Genomic DNA, 12,105 nt, shown 5'->3' with positions numbered 1-12,105 from the left:
TTAAGATATATGAAAAATGTTTATTTTATTAATCTTAAAGAATTTCTTTTGCAACACATACCAATATTATATTACACTATTAGTATTTATCACTTCAAATTATTCTTATTCAATATATAAATAGTTAATTAATATCACATACTACTAAGACTTAAAGTTTTAATTTTTGGTTTTAGAGGTTTAAAGTAAAAGCTTGATTTTTTTTCTACTTCTGCTTTATTAAATAAGCTAAGGAAAATATGTTAAAAATTATAATAAGCAATAATTATTGTATTAAAATAAATAATTTTTCCCAAAAAAATAAATCAAAGAGACTTATAATTCATGAAAGCAAACAAACTCTTTTTTAATTTTTGTTATAACTTCCATTTTTTTATTTTTATTAATTTAGAGTTTATAAAGTCAACATTACATATTTCCATACATGTATTTGAATAATTTTTTTCATCGAATTACATTTTTAAAAATACAACACCATAACTTCAAATAAATGCCCTTAATTTTTGACCAGGATAAAATTTGGTTAGTTTTTAAAATTTTGTAATTACTTTATATTTCCCCCTTAATTTTTTGGGTTCCCCGTGCCCTAATACCTAAATTTTTATAATTTACACAAATATTGCTCGTCCCCTCTTTCTCTTACCCCCAGTCGCCGGCGACAAAGATCCCAGACTCCGACGCCCTTCGCGCCGCCGCCGCTAATTCTCTTAAGCCCGCGACTACCTCTGAAGGTGTGAAGCTGTACTTCCCTGACCAATTCCCAAACGAACGAAGCCCTTTCTCAATCTAGGTATCCCTTTCTCTTATAGCCTTCCCTTGACAACAACAGGCTCTTTGAAGGAATACTTTTTTCACTTAAAAATCCGTTTTTTTATGCAATGTCTTTTTCCAACACGTATTGGAAGCTTTCGACTAGTATAGTTCAGTGGCCTTGTTAACTTCAGAGTTCTTTGGTGTAATGCCTTATTTGAACGTGTTATATTCACTATAGCTGTACCCATCGTTGCATATAGGGGATGGGGTTGCAATTTTTTTTGTCTCGTGGTAGTTACACAGGTGGGTGGGTGGGTGGATACTGTAAGTTCTTAAGCAAAATACGATTTGTTTGGGAATAACTCAAAAAGGGGTTTGATTACAATAATATAGCTAGTCCACGGCCAAATTCCTTGCTTGCTACTTTGTGAATCATAATTAATCCCTTTAATCTGTCAGATTAGATAATATAAAATTCTGATGTGAAGCTGTATGGACAGATTGAAAAAGAAAAGCAATTAGGAAAGCATCATCATTCACCATTGTGAATTTGTACAACTTTCATGAAAAATGTGCTGAGGAAAGCACTTGCCCTATTTGATTCTCCAATTACAGCATATATTTGTGCTATTATTCCTTTCTGCTACATATTAGCACTGCATGTAACTGTTAAGGCCTTTGAGTATGACAGAAGCCTGATTGGTTTTGAACAAGTTAAATCCATTTGTTGTAGTTTAAATCCTATTGTGGACGAAGAACTCCTTTGGCTAGAAGATTGATTTCTTCCCCTTTAACAATCTGAAGCCAATTTTCGTTAAGGAAACTGTTTTCCTTTTTTTCTTCAAATTTTAGTGCAATTCTCTTGGGTTTATTGAATGCTTTTGTTTAGAAACACCACAACACTGAGAATGTTTATGTTTTGAAAATTATCCATAGGTGAGAAACTAAGAATGGTGGAAGAGAATGAAGAAATAAAAACATTTAAGGATTTGGGTTTAGCTGAATCACTGGTTGAAGCTTGCGAAAAATTGGGTTGGAAAACTCCACTGAAGATACAGGCAGAAGCTATTCCTCTTGCATTGGAAGGTTGTCATTTTATTAAGCTTTGTAATTCAATCTGATGTTTACCTTTTTAATTCCGGTTGTGAAACAGGAACAGACAAAAAAATGATAATACTTAGATTTTCAACATGAAACTATTAATATAAATAGATAAATATCATATCTTTTATTGATTGCATTGTTTTTTCAATAGTTTTCCATTCTAATTTCAATATTTTCTCCTATGAAATTGCTTATTTATTTTCGGGGGTTGTCTTTTTTAGGAAAAGATGTGATTGGGCTTGCCCAAACTGGTTCTGGGAAAACAGGAGCTTTTGCTCTTCCTATATTGCATGCCCTCTTAGATGCACCTCGCCCAAAAGATTTCTTTGCTTGCGTGCTGTCTCCCACTAGGTTCGATATTTGATGCCTAATCATGGGCTTGATCATCATATGATTCAAGTTTTATTGTTTGTAATAGTCCTGACTGATATTTAGCAAGTTTATTTTATTTTTTTATCATTTTATCAATTCAGAGAACTTGCTATTCAAATTGCTGAGCAGTTTGAAGCTCTAGGTTCAGAAATCGGTGTGAAGTGTGCTGTGGTGAGTTTCTATCTATTTTTCTGAATTGATTCATTATTTTTGAGATTTATTGCTTCCTATTTGCTGCATAACTTTGAGTTTGTTCCCCAGACTCTTTTCAGCTTGATACGTAGTGTTACAGGGTGGTTAGGCACTGTGTTAATATTCTATTTAATACATGAATATTAAAAATATATTTGATTGGCATCTTTTCCTTTTTCTCTAGCTTGTTGGAGGAATTGACATGGTACAACAATCCATCAAGATAGCAAAGCAACCTCATATTATTGTAAGTGTTACCATTTCTGTAAGCATCCTTTGATTTTATTTGTTTCTTGTACTTGGATAAAGTTAGGTAATAGTTGAGTGAGATCCAAAATTTAATCATGAATATGTTTGTAAATATATCACTAATGTTTCACTAAAGAAATGCATTCTTTTTCTTGTTATTGTTTGTCAGTTTCTAAATCAATTACTGGCTTATCTTATTCATTATTGGTCAGAATTTTTTGATAAACATTGTGTTAGTTGTATGATTTCTCTTTCACAGAATTATGATGAGTTTTGTTCTTATTTTCTTAAACTACTACCTCGAATATAAATATACATAGAGAGATATGTATGATGTTTTGTAGTTGGGAAGCTATCCAATTCTAATTATGTTAGAGTATTTGCATAAAAAGATTTATTTTATTGCTGGAACGAATTTATATTGTTGGTTTTTCCTTCTATTGTTTTTAGCATGTTTGCTTTCAAATATAATTGTTAAGCTGTTTAGCATGGTTCACATGGTTCTTGTAACACTCACTTTAATATAGTTATGTTGGTAAAATTTAACTCATGCAAAGGAAATGATTGATCAAATACCATGTTTTAGATGTTTTGAAAACTTAAAAATGTTTTTAGTTTCTTAGGAAAATTTTAAGAGGATTGTCCTATTATAGACTCCAAGTTTGTTAAGCTGATCTTGTAGTTTTTTATGTCATGCATTAATTCTCTTCCTTAAAGCCAAGGTGTGGTCAGGCTTCTCAGTCTATAATGTCATGGTTGGTTCACTTAGAAGAACAAACCTCATCATGGCGAATAGGATAATATTATTTATATTTCACCTCTAGAGGTGTGCTATCTATATATTGAAGAGATTCATTGGACTGAATATTCTACAATGAACATTGATCAACTGATTTAGAATTTCAAATTCTTGTTCAAAAAGTGTCTTGGTTTGTCTCTCTTTTTTCACTTTTTTCCCAGTTTTTTGTTCTGGTCATTATGCATTTAATTTCCCCCGTGCAATTGGCAACTCAAACAACACAAGGGATTCCATTCTTTTTTGCTTCATAAGTTGATTTTTCATTATCCTATATTTGCTTTGTCTTGATAAATAGACCAATAACTTTATACTTATCCCCCTCCTCAATTTAATTGCATGAATGAAATCTGGTTGCAACTTTGGTCATTTTCATCCCACAGACTTAATTTGAAGTTCGTGTTCCTCTTAACTCCTGTATCTTGTGGAAGTCCTATGTTTACTTGGACTGTTCTTATTTTTTGGTCTATGTCTTGGAATTCAACTAGGTCTTTATCACGAGGAAGAATATATTTAATTATTGCTCTTTTTGTTAAAAAACATTACAGTGCCTGAGTGAGACTGTTTATGGGTTGAAACATTGCACTTGAATGATACAATATTATTCATTTAACAAGAGAAAGCTGAGTTTATGCACAATCTACTTGTACAAGATTGATATTGTGCTTCTACTTAAGTGCTGTCTTTAGTTTTCTGCTAATTTTTGGCTGTCACGGTTTAGGAGTGCTGTATTTGTTTATTATTTGTTTATGTTGCATTTGATATTCATGCAGGTTGGGACCCCTGGACGAGTTTTAGATCACCTAAAAAACACAAAAGGATTTTCTCTTAGTAGATTAAAATACTTGGTACGATTTCTACATTTTTTTTATATATAATGAATGAATTATTGATTTGATATTACTTTCTGCATCATAAATGTTCATATACTTTATGAAGGAATACAAATGAATGCTTCATTCCTAGATTCCATTTTCTTACTTTGACAAATATAAGTGAATGTTTTTTGTAGTTATAAATACTCCTTTTTAAGAAAATTGAAATTATGTCAAAGTTCAAAAAATAAGCAAAGAGTAAGAGGGCATACCTTCTATTTTCACCAGGAGACTCTTGTCTGCATTTCTATGCCATAAATGTGCTTGGACTAACATGATTACTCTATTTTGAGCAGGTCTTAGATGAGGCAGATAGGTTGTTGAATGAGGACTTCGAGGAATCACTTAATGAGATTTTACAAATGATACCTCGTGAGCGGAGAACATTCCTGTTTTCTGCGACAATGACTAAGAAGGTATTTTTCTTTATATAATATGAGATATGGAACCCTATTTGTGGCTGGTCATTGGGGAGAGTTTATTGGAATTTAACATAAATTCTAATTGTTGGTGTATAATCTTTTCATAGATTATCAAAAGCATTTTCTTCGTTATTTTAAGACAAATCTATTATAGTTCGTACTTATGTTTACATGTGTGTTCTTCAATAATTAAGTTATGGTGCGGATGAAATTGAAATGTTGGTTTCTATTGGCTTCTTATATGCTGCAGATACTTGGTTGCTGACATCACATCTAGTTTTATGTCTATGTAGCTAATATATCTGGTTGCACTTACTGTTGCAGGTGCAGAAGCTGAAAAGGGTTTGTTTAAGGAATCCTGTGAAGGTAACATCGTAATAGTTCAAATGTTTATCTATGGAGTAGATTACATTCCACATTTTGAGAGGTGCTTAAATTACCTTGCCCTGTCATCTATTTTGAAAAATTATACACCCTTCTATTGAGATATTAATATCTTAAAATTAACCTTAGGGTGTTCAAAATTTGTTCAGTGGGGACTCATTCAAAGTTTCTCACCATTGCTTAGAGGTTCATTTACTTTAAAATAGACTATAAATATTGCTTATTTCTTAAGGGACAGTGTGTAGCTATAAAATTAGAAGTATAGGCAATAAATTTAAGCATCTCTCGAGGGGACTATCATTAGTTATATTACTTGTATTGTATGTATAAATTCTTAGGTTCTGATGTTACTCAAATTGTTTAATTCTTTTTAGATTGAAGCAGCATCTAAATATTCCACTGTTGACACATTGAAGCAGCAGTATCGTTTCTTGCCTGCCAAACACAAGGTTTCTCTTCTCCCATATTCAGCAACATCTTGGATTTTATAAACAAGAAATGACCATCAATTGTACATTAATTTTCTTAACACTCATCATTTCTTGGTCCAATGGAGACTGTAAAGTCTACTAACTAAAGATATATTACAAAAGAAACTTAATGAGTGGATGATCACGAAGTACAAATCTGATATGTCATTGTTTTCCTAAAAAAAGTCTGTTGCCTGTGACAAACTCCAACTGTAAATTAATTCTTCCCATTCTCCCTTATTCAGCAACATCTTGGATTTTAAAAACAAGAAATGACCATCATTTGTTCATTAATTTTCTTAACACTCGTCACTTCTTGGTCCAATGGGCGGAGACTGTAAAGGCTATTGACTAAAGATGTATTACAAAAGAAATTTCAAGAGTGGATGACCACTAAGTACAAATCTGATATTGTCCTTGTTTTTTCCAAAAACAGTCTGTTACTTGTGACGAACTCTAACTGTAAATTAATTCTTACCGTTCTATTGATTTAGCCAAGTGAAAGTATTTTATGTAATCAAATACCATAAATACTGCTATGCTAGAGAGTACAATGTTTGTATGAAACACTTGTAATAATTTAGCTATTTGGAATGAAATTAATAGAAATTCATATATTTTGGGTTTAATGAATCATGACATTTTGCATATGACGACTCTGTTAAGTAATTATGTGTTTCTCTTGTAGGATTGCTACCTTGTATATATCCTTACTGAAATGGCTGGAAGTACATCAATGGTGTTCACCCGTACCTGTGATGCAACTCGACTTCTAGCATTGATCCTTAGGAATCTTGGTTTAAAAGCCATACCTATTAATGGTCATATGAGCCAGGTAATTGTACTACAGATCTTGTAATATGATTATTAATATTTGTACTTTGTTGTCAACTCTTCTTTCCTTGGGAGGGGATGGTGTAGGATGGAATAAGGAACCCTCTCTTATCTTTTCATTATTTACCTGGGAGTCAATGGAGTATACTAATTTTTATTCTAATAATCTTTTGACAGCCAAAGAGACTTGGAGCTTTGAACAAGTTCAAATCTGGGGAGTGCAATATTCTCCTTTGTACTGATGTAGCTAGCAGAGGATTGGATATTCCTACTGTAGATATGGTGATTAACTATGATATTCCAACAAATTCCAAAGTAAGATGTGTTATGTATTTCTTTTATTCTTTTTTGACATGTTCTATTATATTTATGAATTTACAATTAATCAAAAGTTCACAGGTGGTCTCCTTTAATTATTGGAATTTGTTTTCTTGGTAATACATGACACATGTAAATTAACTCAAGACTTGGAGTCATGCAAATAGATCAAAGATTTTGGAATTATTTATTTTTATATTCTCTGGATTCCTAACCTTGTTAGCTACAGGATTATATACATCGCGTGGGAAGAACTGCTCGTGCAGGGCGCTCTGGAGTTGCTATTTCCCTTGTAAATCAGTATGAACTTGAGTGGTACATTCAAATAGAGAAGCTTATAGGTGAGTAGTATATGGCTAAGCAGTCTTTACTTTAATATTTTAAGGAACAAAAGTTTCTCAGGGATTGAGAAGTACATGTATTCTTCAGGAAAAAAGCTACCAGAGTATCCTTCACAGGAAGAGGAAGTTCTCCTTTTGGAAGAACGTGTTAGTGAAGCCAAAAGATTAGCCACCACGGTAAAATTTTGTATTAAGATGTTATATTTAGACTATTTTGTCTGTCTATTTCTTCTTAGAAGCTTACTAAATCAACGTGAGAGATTTTGTTGGAGGTTGCCCTAGTTGGATTTAGTTTTTATTGATTACAGTTTTCAGGTATTATTTAGTTTCTGAGAGCATCCAATTATGGTACAAAAACCCTGTTGGGGTAGTAATGCATAAGTCATAGGTTCTACTCTGGAACTTGTTTTGTATGAGTTGAGTATGTGAGGACATTACTCCTGGAATTAAATATGATAAAGGATTTCTGACACCAGCTAATGTTTATGTGATTTAAATATTATAGTAGAAAGTACTCAAATGTTTGTTTGTTTGGTTGTGTAGAAAATGAAGGAGACTGGAGGGAAGAAGAAACGGAGGGGTGAAGACGATAATGATGGGGAAGATATCGACAAGTACTTGGGTCTCAAGGATGGAAAATCATCCAAGAAGTTTAGAAGAAAATGAAATCATATAACTGCTGGTGAGTGAATTAATGCGGCAGGTGAATGAATCAAATGAAGCCTGAAAATTTGAGGATAGACTAGATTCAGTGATCATGCAACTTGTGTAATCCATTTTTGGGCAAATTTTGTTATGAAATTAAAAAAATGTTTCTCCATTGACTGATTAAACAACTTCCTAGTTATACTTAATTGAATTTACTAGCGGTAGCTGTCTGTTTAACCTGAAACCATAAAGAATCCATATAAAGTAATTTAAGAGATAGGTGTGTTTTGTGCAATTACCTTATAGCTTTTCTTTCAACTTGTGGACAAACACAACAAAAACCATGGATGTTGATAGGTTTCATATTGTAATTGTTTGGGATTATGGAGTAACATATCTTGATTTGCTTGAATTAAAAATACATCTTTACTTTTTCAGTAACTGCATAGAATTTGTGTTTGTAGTTTGGTGTGAAATTTGCTATAAATTTTCTTTTGAAGTGGTGGTGATCCTTATTTTCATTTCTACTCTTGCAGTAAATTTACTTTCATTGGAATATATGGAAATATTAGTTGCCCAGGGAATTTGAGAAATTATTGATTTGTGTGGAGGAAAGTAACTATATTCCAAATGATCGTATTTTCTCCCTGCACTTCAGCAATATAAATTTATATTTTATTATGAAAATTTTATTTTAAAATGTAAAATCATGATTATGGATGCACAAGTATGAAGTTTACAAGAAAACGGCTTCTTTTGTTAGGAAAAATAAATTGAAATGAAAGTTTTACATTTAAGATTGTTAGAGGGACATAAAATAATATTTTCTTGTACTCCACATTTAATTAACCCAATAATATTCTGTCTATGACTGAATGACCTAACAAGCAGGATAAGCAGTTGTATTAAATCATCTTAGTCTTATTTGATTTGTTAAATATAATGTATTCAAGGGTCAATATATTTTTTTTTTTGAATTTTAAGTATCTATTTAATTGCAAAAGAAAAATATGTTTTACCTATATACCAAAAAAAAGGATAAATGGAGCAGTGAAGCTATAGTTGTGAACATGTTCACTCATCTTATCCATTATTCACAAAGTAGGTGACATGATATGAAATTAGTATTTTATCTTGGGTAAGAAACCATGAATCTAAGTTTAAACCACACTTCATGCAGTCATCTTCTATAAAGTCCGGACGCTCTTCTTAAATGGCATGTCAGTATCCGATACGAGTATCAGAAATTGACACTCGCATGACACCTGTAGAACACGTATTCGTGAAGTGTCCAATTCAAAAAGTATTTGTTAGATTTATGACAATTCTAGTACGGTTTTAACACAATTAAAAAAAAAACATTAATTTTCTAAAAAATCAAACTTTATTGTATAAATTGTTATTATGATTATAGAAATAAGAAACAAATCCTTGTGAACCAGTCATGAAAAACATCTTTTGCTCCAAAAAATAATCTGGAACATACTTGTGCATATAAATCTTTATTGTCAATTTATATAATTCATAATTATATAATATTATAATATATAAATCCATGTTCCCATGTCCTACATTTTAAAGATTTTACGTATTTCCGTGTTCGTGTCGTATCTGTATGTGTTAGTGTCTGTCTTACATAGGTCATCTTTCTCTTGGTATCCAAGTTTGCTATACTGTATTCTTTGAAGAGAGCTAGTTGTGTAATAATCATACATTTTTATAAATAATTTATTTAAAAAAAATATCATTTATTTATAACATCCTTCCTAGTGTAACTCTATCTTTTTTCTGTTTTCTCTTTGACTTTTCACATTTTTTACTCTTCTGTTATTTTCATTCCAACGTGTAAGTGACAAATCCGTTTCAATCAGGATTAAATAAAGATAAAAATAATATTTCTTTTAAATCTAATCAATAATTACTCTTGATTTGACTTGTTCATTAGAGATTTCAGAAGAAGGTTATTCAGATACTTAGAGCTGATCGCATACTGTTTTCTTGTGCGACCAACAAGTATAGTTTCACAATGTTCATCATGTCATGCACTTTCCATGAATCTTCCTTAACAAACTTGGACCTTAGGCAATTACAAGATGAAGATCTTCCTAGATGTCTTGACAAACTCTTGCATTTACTAAGTATTAGATTGAACTTCTTCATGCTTGTTTTGGTTGAGGGGTGTTTAGTCTTAGGGAAGAAGAGGGACAAAGAGAGGGTTGATTACAGAAAACCAGTGAATGAGCTCAGAAGATTAAAAAACAGTCAAAGTGAACTGCGATGAGCTTTTCAATAGAGCTAGGAGCAAAGTCATTGCGGTGCTAGAAGTGTGGGTTCAATTGGGATTGAAACAATTTTAATGACACAAACAAGTAATCTTTAGTTAATAAAAATAAAGGTTCTAGCTTTAACTTACATGAAACAGAGAAACAAGAAAATCTACAGGGTTTCTTCTCCTTACAAAAAAGTGTATCCTTCACATAACAAGATGAAATTTTTGTAAGAACAGATTGAAAAAGATCTCTCTCAAAGGATCTGTTTTTGAAAATCATAGACTCTCTTCTTCTGAAAGTTTGGAATACTTTTTATAGAAATGGAAAAGAGTAGATCAATTAAAAAGAATAGTGTTAATAAAAGTATTTGAATGGTGAGGTTGATATGTGACAACCTCTTAATGGTAATGAATGTGATGTTGTTAAAACTACTAAGAGGCTTGGATGTCTTAAAAAAGGTTTTAAGATGTCTGCTAATAAGAAATAAAAGTCCTTGCTTTCATAGTTTCTCTTTGGGATTCTTTCTTAAAAGATGTTAAAAACCTATGTTCTGAAAGGTCTAGATTTGTAGTTCTTTCTTATGTATGGGTTTTGACCTAGTCCCCATACTTCTTTGTTCTCTTTTTTGTCTTTTCTTTTTTTAATAATATTTTTTCATGTAATGGTACGATGCCTAACATGAAGCTTCATTGGAAAATTAGTACAAAAGTGAAGGCAAAGTGTTTGTTGAAATGCTTGGTGTTTAGTCTTGTGTCAAGAATGCTTGTGGTGTTGCTATGAATAAAACTATGCTGAATTCTCTTTGATCCCTCTTATCCTCTTTGACAAAGATTCTTAAGGCCAAAGTATCACACCATAAGGAGCTATCTTGATATCTTCCATTTGCACCAAAATTATCAAGAAGCACTTGCACCAATGGAAGCTGAGAAATAAAGCAATAAAAGCTAAAATTTTGGAAGCTAAATTCAAATGGAGAGTATTATGAAAAAAATCAAGGGAAAGCCAAAAATGAAAAGTAAAAATTAAAGTTACAAAAGAAAGGCTAGCACACAAAAGGAACTTAAGAAATGTTGTAGAGTAGATCACAAAATAAAATCTAAAGTAAACTAGTACCAGCTGTTCCATAATTTGTAATATTTTTCCAAAGCATTTTTTGAAGTGAATTTTTTATGGTAGAGTCTTAACTAAAAAAGTGAGAAAATGTTACAAATTTGAGATTAAATGATTTAGTGAGAAACAAATCAAACAGTTTGATATACAAGAAGAAGCTAGGTCACTAATAACAAAGTCTACTTTTAGCGTTGACAATGGTTGTTCTAAAAGTTATTCAAATTTTTTACTACGAATATGAAGTTCAAATTTTAACCAGAATAAGTTAACACACTAATCAAATTATGGTAAAAGTTTCAGTGCAAAACAACAAAGGAATTAGGTGCTTCACCTTCTTCTTCTCCAAGCACTCTCACTTCCCTTCGCGAAAAACCAGAACTTTCAACACTCGTCAATCAAAGGTATGATTTTTATCCATTGATCGCGTTTGTTCTTCGATTTCGCTGCTTGATAACTGCTTGAGCCTATTTAAATTCCTCGCATTTTAGGCTTTCTCTGTTTTTTCTGCTTTCCTTTGTTTTTTCTGGGTTTTCTTCGAGTGTGGGGTTTTTCGGTTTTTGCTGGGTTGTGCCTTCGTCCTTTTCTGAACCTTCATTTTCTTCTTCCTTTTTCTTGCTTTCTAGCTTTCTTCGAGATGGCTCAAACGAAAACAACCTCCAACCCTCCACCCAATGTAAACTACAAAGCCTTGTACCCGTGGGCCTTTGCAGAACTTCTCGCCAAGACTTCATCACTTACTTCCAGCATGGACGTGACGAAGCATCGGAACGGCGAGCCTGACTGCATAGGGCGCCTCTTTGGGCGCGAAAGCGATGCTTATGTGTTGGTTCGCCCTATGCTAAGGGCGAACCCGTGTGTGCCGATGATCGGGTTAACGAGGGAGAACCCTTCTTCTTCCTCTACCAAACTGTCTTTAAGCGGATTAAGCTGCGTCTCCCCCTCACCGGCTTCAAGAGGGCGTTGTTGA

At 32.4% G+C, this 12,105-nt stretch overlaps 1 protein-coding gene across 1 annotated transcript; it reads left to right on the top strand.

The window, feature by feature from the left end:
• Positions 1–563: 563 nt before the first annotated feature.
• On the top strand, positions 564–8,199 carry LOC137837303 (DEAD-box ATP-dependent RNA helicase 10-like). Its single transcript, XM_068646270.1, has 14 exons — positions 564–790; positions 1,690–1,839; positions 2,079–2,208; positions 2,331–2,400; positions 2,606–2,668; positions 4,240–4,314; positions 4,638–4,757; positions 5,088–5,129; positions 5,522–5,596; positions 6,306–6,452; positions 6,629–6,766; positions 6,999–7,110; positions 7,199–7,287; positions 7,654–8,199. Exons 2-14 carry the CDS (start codon positions 1,704–1,706, stop codon positions 7,774–7,776), a joined length of 1,320 nt encoding a protein of 439 aa, XP_068502371.1. The 5' UTR covers positions 564–790; positions 1,690–1,703; the 3' UTR covers positions 7,777–8,199.
• The last annotated feature ends 3,906 nt before the right edge of the window (positions 8,200–12,105 follow it).

This window comes from Phaseolus vulgaris, chromosome 4 (assembly GCF_000499845.2).
Source record: "Phaseolus vulgaris cultivar G19833 chromosome 4, P. vulgaris v2.0, whole genome shotgun sequence".
Classification (NCBI taxonomy): domain Eukaryota; kingdom Viridiplantae; phylum Streptophyta; class Magnoliopsida; order Fabales; family Fabaceae; genus Phaseolus; species Phaseolus vulgaris.
Note: the sequence above shows the minus strand (reverse complement) of the source record. Positions and strands in the feature narration are given on the sequence as shown.

What these genes read in the sequence shown, in the direction of transcription:
- LOC137837303 (XM_068646270.1), top strand. Translation starts at nt 1,704, where the DNA reads ATGGTGGAAGAGAATGAAGAAATAAAAACATTTAAGGATTTGGGTTTA. An exon ending in CAAAGCAACCTCATATTATT is followed by an intron (nt 2,669 to 4,239) that starts GTAAGTGTTACC and finishes ATATTCATGCAG; the next exon opens with GTTGGGACCCCTGGACGAGT. An exon ending in CCAAAAGATTAGCCACCACG is followed by an intron (nt 7,288 to 7,653) that starts GTAAAATTTTGT and finishes TTGGTTGTGTAG; the next exon opens with AAAATGAAGGAGACTGGAGG.